General features: G+C 55.6%; 2 protein-coding genes across 2 annotated transcripts; both read right to left on the bottom strand.

The window, feature by feature from the left end:
* Positions 1-5,104: 5,104 nt before the first annotated feature.
* On the bottom strand, positions 5,105-6,655 carry LOC127348674 (uncharacterized). Its single transcript, XM_051374618.2, has 3 exons — positions 6,462-6,655; positions 6,040-6,378; positions 5,105-5,806 (listed from the first exon to the last, which is right to left on the bottom strand). Exons 1-3 carry the CDS (start codon positions 6,559-6,561, stop codon positions 5,223-5,225), a joined length of 1,023 nt encoding a protein of 340 aa, XP_051230578.2. The 5' UTR covers positions 6,562-6,655; the 3' UTR covers positions 5,105-5,222.
* A 5,408-nt stretch (positions 6,656-12,063) lies between these two features.
* Positions 12,064-12,917, bottom strand: LOC127348673 (TPD1 protein homolog 1B). The gene is made up of 2 exons (XM_051374617.2): positions 12,794-12,917; positions 12,064-12,701 (listed from the first exon to the last, which is right to left on the bottom strand). Exons 1-2 carry the CDS (start codon positions 12,867-12,869, stop codon positions 12,259-12,261), a joined length of 519 nt encoding a protein of 172 aa, XP_051230577.1. The 5' UTR covers positions 12,870-12,917; the 3' UTR covers positions 12,064-12,258.
* Between the last annotated feature and the right edge of the window lie 856 nt (positions 12,918-13,773).

The following is a 13,773-nucleotide window of genomic DNA, read 5'->3' as shown; positions in this document are numbered from 1 at the left end:
TTTACTCATGTCATATACATTGTTTTGATCGCTGCATTCACTACATATGCTTTACAAATAGTATGATCAAGGTTATGATGGCATGTCACTCCAGAAATTATCTGTGTTATCGTTTTACCTGCTCGGGACGAGCAGAACTAAGCTTGGGGATGCTGATACGTCTCCGACGTATCGATAATTTCTTATGTTCCATGCCACATTATTGATGTTATCTACATGTTTTATGCACACTTTATGTCATATTCGTGCATTTTCTGGAACTAACCTATTAACAAGATGCCGAAGTGCCAGTTCCTGTTTTCTGCTGTTTTTGGTTTCAGAAATCCTAGTAACGAAATATTCTCGGAATCGGACGAAATCAACGCCCAAGTTCCTATTTTCACCGGAAGCATCCAGAACACCCGGGAAGGACCAGAGGGGGGGCACTGGGCCCCCAGACCATAGGCCGGCGCGGCCCAGGCCCTGGCCGCGCCGCCCTATGGTGTCGTTGCCCCTTCGACCCTCCTGCGCCGCCTCTTCGCCTATTTAAAGCCCCTGGATCGAAAACCCTGATACCAATTGACGAAACTCCAGAAAGACTCCAGGGGCGCCGCCGCCATCGCGAAACTCCAATTCGGGGGACAGAACTCTCTGTTCCGGCACCCTGCCGGACGGGGAATTGCCCCCGGAGCCATCTCCACCGCCGTCTTCACCGCCATCTTCACCGCCATCGCTGCCCCCATGATGAGGAGGGAGTAATCCACCCCCCGAGGCTGAGGGCTTCGCTGTAGCTATGTGGTTCATCTCTCTCCCATGTACCTCAATACAATAATCTCATGAGCTGCTTTACATGATTGAGATTCATATGAGTTTTGTATCACAATTTATCTATGTGCTACTCTAGTGATGTTATTAAAGTAGTTCTATTCCTCCTGCACGTGTGTAAAGGTGACTAGTGTGTGCACCGTGTGGTTCTTGTCGTAGGCTATGATCATGATCTCTTGTAGATTGTGGAGTTAATTATTACTATGATGGTATTGATGTGATCTATTCCTCCTACATATGCATGAAGGCGATAGTGTGCATGCTATGTTAGTACTTGGTTTAGTCTTTTGATCTATCTTACACTATAAGGTTACTAAATATGAACAAATTGTGGAGCTTGTTAACTCCGGCATTGAGGGTTCGTGTAATCCTACGCAATGCGTTCATCATCCAACAAAAGTGTAGAGTATGCATTTATCTATTCTGTTATGTGATCAATGTTGAGAGTGTCCACTAGTGAAAGTGTAATCCTTAGGCCTTGTTCTTAAATACTGCTATCGCTACTTGTTTACTACTGCTGCGTTACTACTGCTTGTTTACTGTTTTACTGTGTTACTACTGCTGCAATACCACCACCATCAACTACACACCATCAAGCTATTTTCTGGCACCGTTGCTACTGCTCATATATATTCATACCACCTGTATTTCACTATCTCTTCGCCGAACTAGTGCACCTATTAGGTGTGTTGGGGACACAAGAGACTTCTTGCTTTGTGGTTGCAGGGTTGCATGAGAGGGATATCTTTGACCTCTTCCTCCCTGAGTTCGATAAACCTTGGGTATCCACTTAAGGGAAAACTTGCTGCTGTTCTACAAACCTCTGCTCTTGGAGGCCCAACACTGTCTACAGGAAAGGAGGGGGAACGTAGACATCACTGCTATACGACTATGCCGTTCGGCTTGAAAAATGCAGGCGCCACCTACCAAAGGTGCATGCAAAAATGCTTGCAGGATCAAATCGGCAGAAACGTTCACGCATATGTGGATGATGTCGTCGTAAAGACCAAGGAGACGACTACCCTCCTTGATGACCTGAGAGAAACCTTCACCAATCTGAGAAGATTCCGGATGAAGCTCAACCCGGCCAAGTGCACATTCGGCGTGCCGTCTGGCCAGCTCCTTGGCTACCTCGTCTCTCAGCGAGGGATCGAAGCCAACCCGGACAAGATCAGTGCCCTGGAGAAGATGGAACTGCCGCAGTGCCTCAAGGACGTCCAGAAGTTTGCGGGCTGCCTGGCTTCCTTGAGCCGCTTCGTCAGCCGGCTGGGGGAGAAGGCACTGCCCCTGTATCAATTAATGAAGAAGGCGGACAAATTCGTCTGGTCACCGCAGGCGGATGAGGCTTTCCGTGATTTGAAGCGCGTGCTTTCAACCGCGCCAATCCTTGCAACGCCGGCTTCAATGGAGCCGATGCTGTTGTACATCGCAGCCACCAACCGAGTGGTTAGCGTTGTCCTGGTGGTGGAGCGCAAAGAAGCCGGCAGGGAGCAGCTGGTCCAACGCCCAGTCTACTACCTTAGCGAAGTGCTCTCCCAGTCGAAGCAAAACTACCCCCACTACCAGAAGGTCACCTACGGCGTCTACATGGCAGCCAAGAAGCTGAAGCACTACTTCCAAGAGCACCCCATCAAGGTGGTTGCCACAGCGCCCTTGGCGGAAATCATAGGCAGCAAGGATGCCAACGGCCGGGTTGCCAAGTGGGCCCTGGAGCTAGCCGCCCACACCATCCTCTACGAGCCACACACAGCCATCAAGTCGCAGATCCTCGCGGACTTCTTCGTCGACTGGGCTGAGATGCAGTACCTGCCGCCTATGCCGGATTCCACACACTGGAAGATGCACTTCGACGGCTCGAAGATGCGCAACGGCTTGGGAGCCGGCATCGTCATCACCTCTCCTAAGGGAGACCAGCTGGACTACGTCCTGCAGATCCACTTCGCCGCATCCAACAATGTGGCGGAATATGAAGCGCTCATTCATGGGCTGAAGCTGGCCAAGGAGATTGGCGTGCGTCGCATACTCTGCTTCAGCGACTCCGACTTGGTCATACAACAAGCATCTGGCGACTGGGACGCGAAGGACGCCAACATGGCCTCATACCGCTTCCATGTCTAGCAGTTATCCGGCTTCTTCGACGGCTGCGAATTCCACCACGTGCCACGGGAAAACAACGAGGCGGCTGACGCCTTGTCCAAGATTGGCTCAACCCGGCAAGCCATTCCGCCGGGTGTCGCCTTGGCGGTCCTCAAGAAGCCGTCCATCATACCGTCACCGGACTCGGATTCAATATTCGTGCCGGCTGACCCGGGGGCTGCTCAGCCAAACCCGGGGGCTTCATCGCCCAAGTCGGGGGCTAACAAGCCGAACCCGCCGGCTACCACGCCGAACCCGGGGACTTCTCAGTCCAACCCGGGGGCTTCATCGCCAAACTCGGGGGCTAGCAAGCCGAACCCGCCGGCTAGCAAGCCGAACCCGGCGACCATACAGTCGAATCCGGAAGCTCCCACGCAGGAGGCCCTGTTGGTCAGCGTATTCGAGATAAGATGCGTACCTTCATGGGCACAAGAATTTCTCTCCTACCTCACCGACGGTGTGCTGCCTGATGATAGAGTCCAGGCCAGGCAGATTGAGAGAAGGGCCAAGGCCTATACCATCATCAACCACCAGCTGTACAAACGCAGCGTAAGTGGGGTGTTCCAGCGGTGCGTCGAGCCGGCTGAAGGGATTGAACTCCTACGGGAAATCCATCAAGGAGAGTGCGGACATCACGCCTCATCCAGAGCCATAGTGGTCAAAGCCTTCCGGCACGGTTTTTACTGGCCGACTGCGCTCAGAGACGCAGAAGAGTTGGTGAAGAAGTGCAACGGCTGTCAGCGCTTCGCAAAGCAGAGACACCAGCCGGCTTCCGCCTTGAAAACCATCCCCATCACATGGCCATTTGCCGTATGGGGCTTGGATATGGTAGGCCCATTCAGAACGGCGCGAGGCGGCATGACACATCTCTTGGTGATGATTGACAAATTCACCAAGTGGATCGAAGCCAAGCCAATCAAGAAACTGGACGGGTCCACAGCCGTCACATTCCTCAAGGAAATCATTGTAAGATTCGGCTACCCCCACACCATCATCACTGACAATGGCAGCAACTTCTCCCAAGGCATCTTCTCTCGCTATTGCGGGGAAATGGGGATCCGGATGGCCCTATCTTCTGTGGCGCACCCAGAGTCCAACGGACAAGTGGAAAAGGCTAACGGCTTAGTCCTAGCCGGCATCCGGCCCCGGCTGGTGGAGCCGCTCGAGCGAACAGCCGGCTGCTGGATTGAAGAGTTGCCCAATGTGCTGTGGAGCCTGCGCACAACGACAAACCGCTCAGTCAGCTTCACACCATTCTTCCTCGTATACGGGGCCGAAGCCGTCCTGCCGACTGATATCGAGCACGACGCGCCAAGGATCAAGCTCTACACAGAAGCCGAAGCCAAAGAAGCTCGCGAAGATGGAGTTGACCTGGTCGAAGAGGCCCGGCTGCTGGCTGCTTCTAGATCTACTATCTACCAGCAAAGCCTCCGACGCTATCACAGCCGGAAGGTCCAGCCCTTAGCATTCCGAGAAGGAGACCTAGTGCTCCGGCTGATCCAGCGGACAGCCGGACAGCATAAATTGTCATCCCCATGGGAGGGTCCCTTCATCGTGAGCAAGGCAGTAGGCAATGATTCCTACTATCTCATAGATGCCCAAGAGGCTAGAGAAAACAAGCCGGACAAGGCTGACGAGGAGACTAAACGTCCCTGGAATGTCAGGTTACTCCGCCCATTTTACACATGAGAGCAGGAATGTATGTATCCCTTGTATCCCTTTTGTGAGTTATGAAAAAGCTTGCGCCGAGAGCGCCGTTTCCGACAAGTTTTTCGCGCACTTTACCTTGTTTCGCCAATTGGCTTGAACCCTCTCACGCGGTCGGCTCAGTAACGTGATCCGGTTTCCGACAGCCGGCTTCCGATCCAGCTACAGACCGCAACCCGGCTGTCCGGCTGGCGGGAGTAAGGCCTAGGGAGCCGGCACGCGAAAAACGACTAAGGGAAAGAGTAAGAGCGAGTTGACTTGCAACTTTTCATATAAGTGCCGGATTGCCGAATTCAGCTCGTTCGACCGAAATACTGTCGGCCTCACCCAGCGGCCCGCTCTTGATCCGGCGACGGATCGCAAGTCGGACGTATGACCGGCAAGAGCACAGCCAAAGAGTGGGGCAGATGGGAAAAAGCGAACGAGTCGAAAGAAAGCAACTCGGCACACAAATGAATAACCAACACATTAAAGTGTGACATAATTAAAGGGCGATAATATTCATACATCTGCACCCGGCATCCCGGGGATTTAATAAATTGTCTTGGCAAAAGAACAACTGAAAAGCAGGTAATCTAAGCCGGAGGGGCATCAGCGGAGCCGGCTGCCGGGTCGTCCTCGGGCGCGTCTTCCGCCTCCTCATCTTCCATGTAATCTTCATCGGATGGAGGAGGATTCGGGTCCGCGACGAAGGCGCCCTTGTCGACGAAGTCGGCGATGGCGCTGGCTCGGGCAAGACGGGCGGCCTTGAGATCGGCTGGGAGCTTGTCCTCCACGCCGGCTCGCCGGAACTGGAGCTGCCCCAGGTCCACCTCGTTGTACCAGGAGAGGACGAAGGACAGCGCCATGTCGGCACCAGCGCGCGTGGCCGACTCCTTCCAGTCGAGGAAGCGGTCCGGCGCCCGCTCCATCGAGGAGATGAGGCCGGAGATATCTTGCGGCACCGCCTCTTCAGGCCACAGCATCGGCACCAGCTCTTCAGCCGCCTTCCGAAGCTCCCAGCCGAGTTTGGTGATGGGCTCGATGCGGGCAGCCATGGACGCCATGTGGTCCTCCATGGAGAAGTACTCTGAGCTGCCCTCGCCAGTCTCCCGCCTCCTGGAGTCGCGCGCGACGCCAACGGCTGCTAAAGCCGCGTCCTGCGTCTCCGGGAAGGCCGCTGCAAGAAGAAGCAAGTCAGAAACCATCGAAGCCGAAATAAGCTGAAAAATGCAAATTTTCGAAGTCCTAAGCCAAAAGGAAAAGCCTGGCGGCAGCCGGCGAGAACCGACTGCCACCAGCCCGAAGATGGCGATAGCGAAGAAAGAAGTTTCTGCTGCCGACTGCCAACGAAAGCCGGCAGCCGACAGCCGAAAGCCGGCAAAGGGGAAAGGAACATAGAGATGCACTCACCCGCCAAGCCGCGATCAAGCGCGCTAAACTCGTCGGTCCAGCGCTTGGCGGTAGCCGTCAGCTCCGTGGACTTAGCGGTGACCTCCTCCTGCAGCACAAGCCGCTGCTTCTCCACCTCCGTCAGCCGCCGGCTCAGATCATCCACCTTCTCCTTCTCCGCCGTCCTGAGGGAGTTGAGCTCGGCGAGATGGTTCTGCTCCAGCAGGCGCAGCCGCGTCAACTCCTGCTCAGCCAGCTTGAGCTTGCCGGCGGCGGATCGGCCCGCCTCCTCGCTCTCGGCGCACTGGGCGCGAGCGGCTCGGAGATCCGACTCCAGCTGCGGGACCTTGGCGGCTTCAACTGCGAGGCGGCCGGAAAGAAATGTCAGCCAACCAAGACTAAAAAGAAAATAAGACATCGAGTCGAAAGAAGCAAGAGCTTACCCTTGGCGGCTTCCAGCTCGCGGGCCAAGTCGGCCCGGTCCAGCTTGGCCTTGTGGTAATGGGTGACGGCGCGATTATACAGAGTGGTGCGCCGGTCCATCACAGCCTAAGGAAAAGAGAAAGTCAGTCGCACAGGCGAAACCCGTGCCGGCTTCAAGCAGCCGGCCCATGCCTCGGAGGGCTACCAGGATAATAATCAGATCAAGAACGGACGAAGCTTACCTTGCCGGCCTCCTCCACCTTGGCAACATTAGCCGCGGCCTCGGCTGCCCTGGCCTTGAGGTTGGCCTGCAGGCTGGAGAAGAACATCTCCACCGACGCCTGGCCGGGGTTCCCCTCCCGGCTGGTCACCTCGTAGGAGTCGGCGCGGAGCCACGCCTGCTCCATGGTGGCAGCCGAGCTGAGGCTGGAGTCGGAGGCGGACGGCACCTGAAGAAGAAGTGCGCCCTTGGCCACATGCAGGCCCTGCGGCGACGCCGATGGGGTCCCCGTCCTCACCAGCGCACGCGAGTCGGCGCCCCCCATGCGCGCCGGCTCGTCCCTCGCCAGTTCCTGCCTGGCCGGCTCCTCTGTCGTCGGCTGCGGCAGTGGCGTCGCTCCGGGCGCAGCGGATGGCCCAGCCGGCGCAGTCATCTCCGGCGCTTGGGGCGCCCCCTCCGGGCTCTCATCCAGCTCCACCACGCTGGGCCGGGTGCCGGCTCCGGCCGCAGGCGGCGCAGCCCTGCCGGCTCCGGTTCCAGGAGCAGCCCCACGGGCTCCGGCTCCGGTTGAAGGCGGCATGCCCCGCCCGGCCCCAGCGGCTGGGTCCAGAAGACGTGTCCGGCGCGGGAACATATCGTCCAGCGTCGGCTGCCGCGGCGGGTCGGCCCGCGTGCCGCGATCAGGCGCTGAGGCCAGCGGCACGGCAAAGGAAGGTGCCCTCGCGGGAGGCGGAGTACCCGCAGCGGCGGCGGCGTAGGTGCGCGCGAGGAAGGCTGCGGCGTCTGCTCCCTCCTCTGGCGCGGAAGCGGCGACACAACGCGTGGAGCTTGCCGGGAGCCGCCGCCCTGGGCAAACTTGATAGGGGCCCTAGCCGGATAAACAGAGAAAAGATAAGCATAAAAGTAAGGAAAGAAAAGGAATCAAACAAGAAAAAGAAGGAGAACTCACCCGGCCTGCTCCGGAACCTTCTTCGGCTGCAGCCGGCGCTGCTTCTTCGCCTTCGCCTCCCAGGCGGCGGTGGAGCCGGCTCGCTTTGTGCCCTTGGGCGCCGAAGTCGCCGTGGTGCTGGGCGGCCTCGTGCGAAGGGGCACGGCGGGGATTGGCCCCGTGGCGGACGTCGCCGGCTCCTCCTCCTCCTGCTGCTCTGGTGAAGGGGGCGGATTGTGCTCCCCCTGGCCGCCTAGATCAGGCGCCTGCAGCAGGTCATCGTCGCCGGCCTGGTCGCCGGCTTGGTCAGCCGGATCGACGTGATCCGGCGTCCACCTCCTCGTCGCCAGGTCGCCGTCCTCGGCGTTCTGGCGCTCAAAGAGCTAGAAAGACAGAAAAAGCATGAGCAAATAACAAGCCGGAAGTCGGCAGAAGAAAAAGGAAGTCGGCCTCGTAGCCGCAAGCCGGAAATTGGCAAAGACACGAGGCTTACCCGCTCCGGCGGATGGTCCCTGTCGTGGGGCGCCAGCCCGTAGTTCCAGTCTTCCGACAGGTTCGCCTTGGTGATGTTATTCACCCGGCTGGCCACCTGGGCCTTGGTGAGCACCGCCTTGGACGTCCGGTTCGGATCGAACCGGCCGGACATGTGCCCGATCTTGTGGGTGCGCATCTGGAGCGGCAGCACCCGGCGCTCGGCGATGGTGCAGAGGAGGTCTTCGGCTGTCAGCCCATTGTGAACGGCTGTCGCCAGGAGGTCCCAGAGCAGGTTCACCTCAGCGTCCGGATCCGTCGAGCGGGCGTTATAGCTCCAGTTGATCCGGCCGACTGGAGGGGCCGGGTTGAACTCCGGCAAGTTGATCCGGTCGACGAGCTGCCCCTCGTTGCGCACATAGAAGAACGACATTTGCCAGTTCTTCACCGAGTCAACGGTGGGGATTTTGGGGAAAGGCGTACCGGGCCGAGTGTAGATCGAGGCGGCGCCGCAGGCTCGCAGGTGGCCGTCGGTGGTTTGCGCCTTCAAGTAGAAGAGCCGGCTCCAAAAGTCGATGTCGGGCCACAAGCCGGCGTAAGCCTCCATGAACGCTACGAAGCAGCTCAGGAGGACGCACGCGTTGGCCGGCAGGTGGTGCGGCTGCAGGCCAAAGTTGTCGAGGAACTGCCGGAAGAATGTCGAAGCCGGCAGGCCCAGCCCGCGATCGAGGTGCGCGCCGAAGACGACGCGCTCGCCGGGCTCCGGCGCGGGCTCCGTCTCCTCGCCGGGCACCCGCGTGACCACCGACTGCGGGATCCGCCGGAGGCGCACCAGTCGTTCGATGTCGTCCTCCCGCATATACGAGCCCCTCCACGATCCGCTGGGAGACGCCATTGTCGAGGTTGAGGAAGAAGATGACCAAGAGAGGCGAAACGGCGAGGAAGAGCCTCGCGACCGCGGCGGCGACAACGGCGGCTGAGGACGCTCCGTCGAAACGCGCGGCCCCGTGGCGCCGGATTGATGGAGTGGCGGCGGCGGCCCGGTGGAAGATCGTCGGGGCAGCGGCTCGCCGGAGTTCGCCAGGAGGTTGCTGGAGGAGAAGCGTGGGCGTGCGACGGAGAAAGTTTGAGCGAGAGAGCAAAGAACGCGAGGAAGAAGAAGGGCGCCTCGGTACCGCTACCGGGGGCATTTATAGCCGCCTGGCGCACCCGTTACGCGGCCACGTGGCGATCGTGGGCCACGATCAGGATTTACTGCGCCGTAACTCCTCCCACGAACACGACGGTTACCGAAAACGGCCACACCACGTCGCCCACTACCGCACCGGATCCGGAGGAACATTGATGTGACCAGACGAACCGACCGCCAGGCCAGGCGTCAGACCAGTCAAGTCGGGCGCAGGGCCCGAGGCGGCGGAGACTCCGGCGCGCCGCAAGCCGGAGTCGGACAACAAGTTCCGCTCGAACCAAAATTCATCAGCGAGGCGGAGACGCCATCAGATCTTGCGAGAAAGCAAAAACTGTACAAGTATAAAAAGCGGCCGGCTAGAAGCAGCCGGCAGGAACGAGCCGGATGAGGGCGCAGCCGGCTGAATGGAAATTCTCAGTCGGCCCCTCCAAGTGCCGTCAAATATATTCGAGAAGCCAGGAAAACCTGCCTAGGTCCTTCTAAACGCAGGACCTTGCCAGCTTCGGGGGCTAATGTCGGAGGGAAGACCCCGGATAGGGCAATGGACGCGGAGCAGCCGGCTGGCCGCTGGCCGGCTCGCGGCAAAGGCCGGCTGAGGAGCAGCCGGCTGGCGCCGTGGCCGGCTGGTCCGGAAGTCGGCTGGCTCTAGGTCCTAGTCGGCCTGGCTACGGCCACCAATGCTGTAGCTGGGCCGGCTTCTACAAGCCATATCCGACTGGGGTTTGTACCTCAGACCGACTCGAGGCTGGCGAGTCTTGCACTGGAAGGAACCGGGTTGGTGGTCCGGGTTCCTAAAGTCCACGCTGACTCCATCTTCCGTAAAGCGCGGGGCACTGTGGAGCAATAGTGCCACGCGCCGGACAGGCCGTCAGAGCTTACGACAATCCGTACTGGCTACAGTGGCTGACGGCGACAGGGACACCTCCTCTCCATACCGCTGACCGCAGGCGACCGGATGGGACAGGCCACGATGCCTCAACGGCTCCTGACGTCACCGCCTCGGGAAGGAGCGGAAGCCGGAGCCGGCCAAGCCGGCCAGTAAACTATAGGGTCTTATATGTAAAGTGCCGGCGCCTATATAAGCCGCACTACCCCCTCTCGTGCAGGGGATCGATCATTTATTGCTCCCTCCCACCTACAGAGCTGCCCTGCGAGAGAGACCATCGTCTCCCTTAGCCTCTCAGGAGCAGCCGGACACAGCTCTAGGAGCACCGTTGTATTGTGTGATCATCATATACACTCATAGCAGGAGTAGAGGTTTTACCTCCATCGGAGGGCCTCGAACCTGGGTACGTCGCCGTGTCGCTCGTGCCCATACCCGCATCCGGATACCGCCGTGAGATCCCTCAGGAACCACTTCGATTAGCCACCCTATGGCATATGCCGTGACGATACCACGACAACACCGTATTCTAACAACATCTCCACTAGCCTCCCGAAGAGTTTTTGGGACCGAAGAGAATGTTTTGAGATTCTAAAACCGCATGTCTCCAATAGTCTCCCAAAAACTGCCTCCCTATTTTGGTCTACAATATGCCTAGGTACATACTTTTCTATGCACTCTACAATCACACATATACAATGATTCAAACTTTATTGTCATACAATACATAATACCACATAATTTGAATACATATTTATGAAGTACAATTAAAAAGACAAATTCAAACAAATAGCATAGTGGCATCACACAACATAAAGTATAACAAATATGACGAGCCAAAGAAAACAATCAAACACATTTGACATGGAACTTCCACATCTCCTCAACCAAGTCATCCCGGAATTGTTCATGGTCCTACCAGTTTTCGATATCTTGGTGCACCCAGAGAATATCTTGATTCGGTCTAAATCATCCCTCCTTGGTGGAACAATTCTTCCCCCATACACTCATAAGCATAGTGAATATTTTGGCTACGCTCATCCTCTGTGATAAAATTGTGCATAATTATGCACGGTGTGATGATCCTCGCTAGAGTATTTTGATTCCTGAACTTAGCGCTCCTCGCAGAATGGCAAAGCTGGGTTCCAACAAACCAGATGATCGCCCCTTATATTGGGCAGCAGAGAGTGAACTACTTTGTTAGCTTTAAAAAAGAAACTATTTTGTTAGCTTGGAGTAGATCCCATTTGCAAGGTAATATCCCATTTGTGTACTCAGCAAGAGGCACCTCTCCACGGGATAGTCTGTAAAAGAGTGGTCAGCAATCGATACATAGATGTCATTGCAAGACCCATGCACATCAAAATAGGCATGCTAAATCCATACTTTCCGGTCTTGCATTAGCTTCAAGAATGATGGAAGATCATGGACATGTCCGGTGAATTGCAGATTCCAGGCCGCACGGTAGTTCCAATGCATACAATCTATGGATATGAGAATCTCAGAAACCATCTAGCTTTGTTAATTGCTAGATTCCTCTCATTGTCTTGCTCATTTGGTAGTAGCTTTGAATGTTACATTTCTACGATGATCAAAAGTATATCGAAATTAATTTGGATTTTTTTTTTGCTTCATGCACTTTTACTAATACTTGAAATGTAAAGATGTATATGGAGGCATATGGTATAAAATTGCACTGAACTATGGCCGGCCAGTCAACATAATAAAGCTGTACGACAAGATGATAATATTGTGAAAGATAACAAGAGAAGTACATCATGAGACTGTTTTTCTCCATTTACTCCGACCGAAAAATGTTGGTTTGGTGCAGATTACTTACATCTAAAATTACATATGGACTGAGATATACGAAAATGGGAGATGTAAGTAACTTGGGAAGCATAGTACCGACACATTTCATAACACAACATTTTATTGATTCCATAAACACATATATAGACACAAAGGAGTACCTTCAAACCTAAGATTAGAGACGCCCTAAAGCAACCCGAGGTCAGACTACTACCAGCTGAGCTCAACCTAACTTTATTATTTCTAATAAGAATGCAAGGATCGCTAGCTGCGTCCATGCATCGCCGATGGATTCGATCTCGGAGCTGCCACAGCTAGGCGCAGTTGCAGGCGGCGGATGCGACTTTCATCTCGTAGATGAAGGAGTTGGCGTACTGGAAGCTGATCAACTCGCCGGGTCCGACGGGCCCGCCGTCCTTGACGAGGCAGTCGTCGAAGCCGAGGCGGCGGAAGGTGGCCGGGTCGACGAGCTCCGTGTTTGCGAAGTCGCCGCAGGAGAGGTGGACGTCGCAGACGGCGCAGTCGATGCAGGTGTTGGTGATCTGGACGGTGTAGGCTGGCACGCCGGTGTGGAGTATGGGGTCGCTGTTCTGGGAAACCGTCACGAGCTCCTCCGGCCTGGAGCACCCGTACACGTCCACTCGCCTCGACGAGTGGATTCCTCCCCCGCCGCCCGTCGCAGGGGTAGACGCGCTGGCGTTGAGCATCTTGCGGATGTGATTCTGGTGCTGCTTCTGCAGCTGGGAAGAAGGTGATGCTAGCAGGAACATAAGAAAACTGAGTGAGCAGTAGGATGAAGAATGAACATGCATGCAGATGTGTAGGTAATTAAGTAGGTAAATTGGTTACCTTGGAGACAAGCTAGGAGCAGCAGGAGGATGGTGACGATGAGAACGACCGGAGAACGCATCTGAAAGCAACCCATGGCCTTCGAGCTCTCGCACTACCAAACTAGCTCTGAGGCGACTGTGATTCTGTACTGTGTTCTTCTCTTCTCCGAGCGTGCGTACTTATAGTGTGGCAGCTCCCTCGGTAAATAAAACGCCGGCGATGACCCTTCATCTCAATGCATAGGGCGTAAAAAAATTTGCACGCCGATTAAGCAGGTTTTCAGCAAGCCAACGCTTTCCTAACGTGTCCCTAATTAATCGGTACTCCTCGTTTACTACTGTAGTAACTGCTAGTAGTTAGTTGAGTATTTTTCTCACCCAGCATTGACGCATTGACTGCCTCCTCGTTTGATGCGGTTTTCTTTCTCTCTCCACGCATGTAACCAATGAAAACGCTGTAGTAACTGCTTCTCTCCTCGTTTAGGGCATCTCCAACCGAGGGACCAAAACGGACGCGTTGGGCCGTTCGTTTTGGACCGTTTGGGTGGCTAAGCGGACGCGCGGACGGAGCCCCGCATCCGCGTGTCCATTTGGGTCGCGCGGTGCGCCCAACGCTGCAGAAATGGGTCGCGGCGCCGTATGGTATGTTTTTGCTTATAAATTGACTATAAACGTCAAATAAATTATAGAAAATATAGAAAATAGTTCAAATGTCAAAAATTATTACACAGTACATTGTCCACGTAATCAATGATAAAGTATTATTCAAATACAATGTTAAAACGTTACAAATGCTTTAGGCTTCGGGATTTCCATCATCATTGTTGTTTGCAGCATTGTTACCTACATGCTGCCACACGTGCTCGATCAAATCAGCCTGCAGCTGGTTGTGTACATCTAGATCTCGAATTTCATGGTGTGCACGAAGAATGTCCTGGAATGATGCCGGATCACCTTGAGGAGTAACCAACTCTCCCTGGCCCTCCCAGTCATTATCAA

This window comes from Lolium perenne, chromosome 4 (assembly GCF_019359855.2).
Source record: "Lolium perenne isolate Kyuss_39 chromosome 4, Kyuss_2.0, whole genome shotgun sequence".
Classification (NCBI taxonomy): Eukaryota; Viridiplantae; Streptophyta; class Magnoliopsida; order Poales; family Poaceae; genus Lolium; species Lolium perenne.
This window is presented reverse-complemented; position numbering and strand designations above follow the sequence as displayed.

Bases quoted from the DNA above. Each gene is read 5' to 3' on its own strand.
- LOC127348674 (XM_051374618.2), bottom strand. From the start codon at position 6,561: ATGGACCGGCGCACCACTCTGTATAATCGCGCCGTCACCCATTACCAC. The intron at 6,379-6,461 runs GTAAGCTCTTGC...GCCGCCTCGCAG, and splicing joins CGAGCTGGAAGCCGCCAAGG to TTGAAGCCGCCAAGGTCCCG. The intron at 5,807-6,039 runs GTGAGTGCATCT...TTCTTCTTGCAG, and splicing joins GCTTGATCGCGGCTTGGCGG to CGGCCTTCCCGGAGACGCAG.
- LOC127348673 (XM_051374617.2), bottom strand. From the start codon at position 12,869: ATGGGTTGCTTTCAGATGCGTTCTCCGGTCGTTCTCATCGTCACCATC. The intron at 12,702-12,793 runs GTAACCAATTTA...TGTTCCTGCTAG, and splicing joins GCTCCTAGCTTGTCTCCAAG to CATCACCTTCTTCCCAGCTG.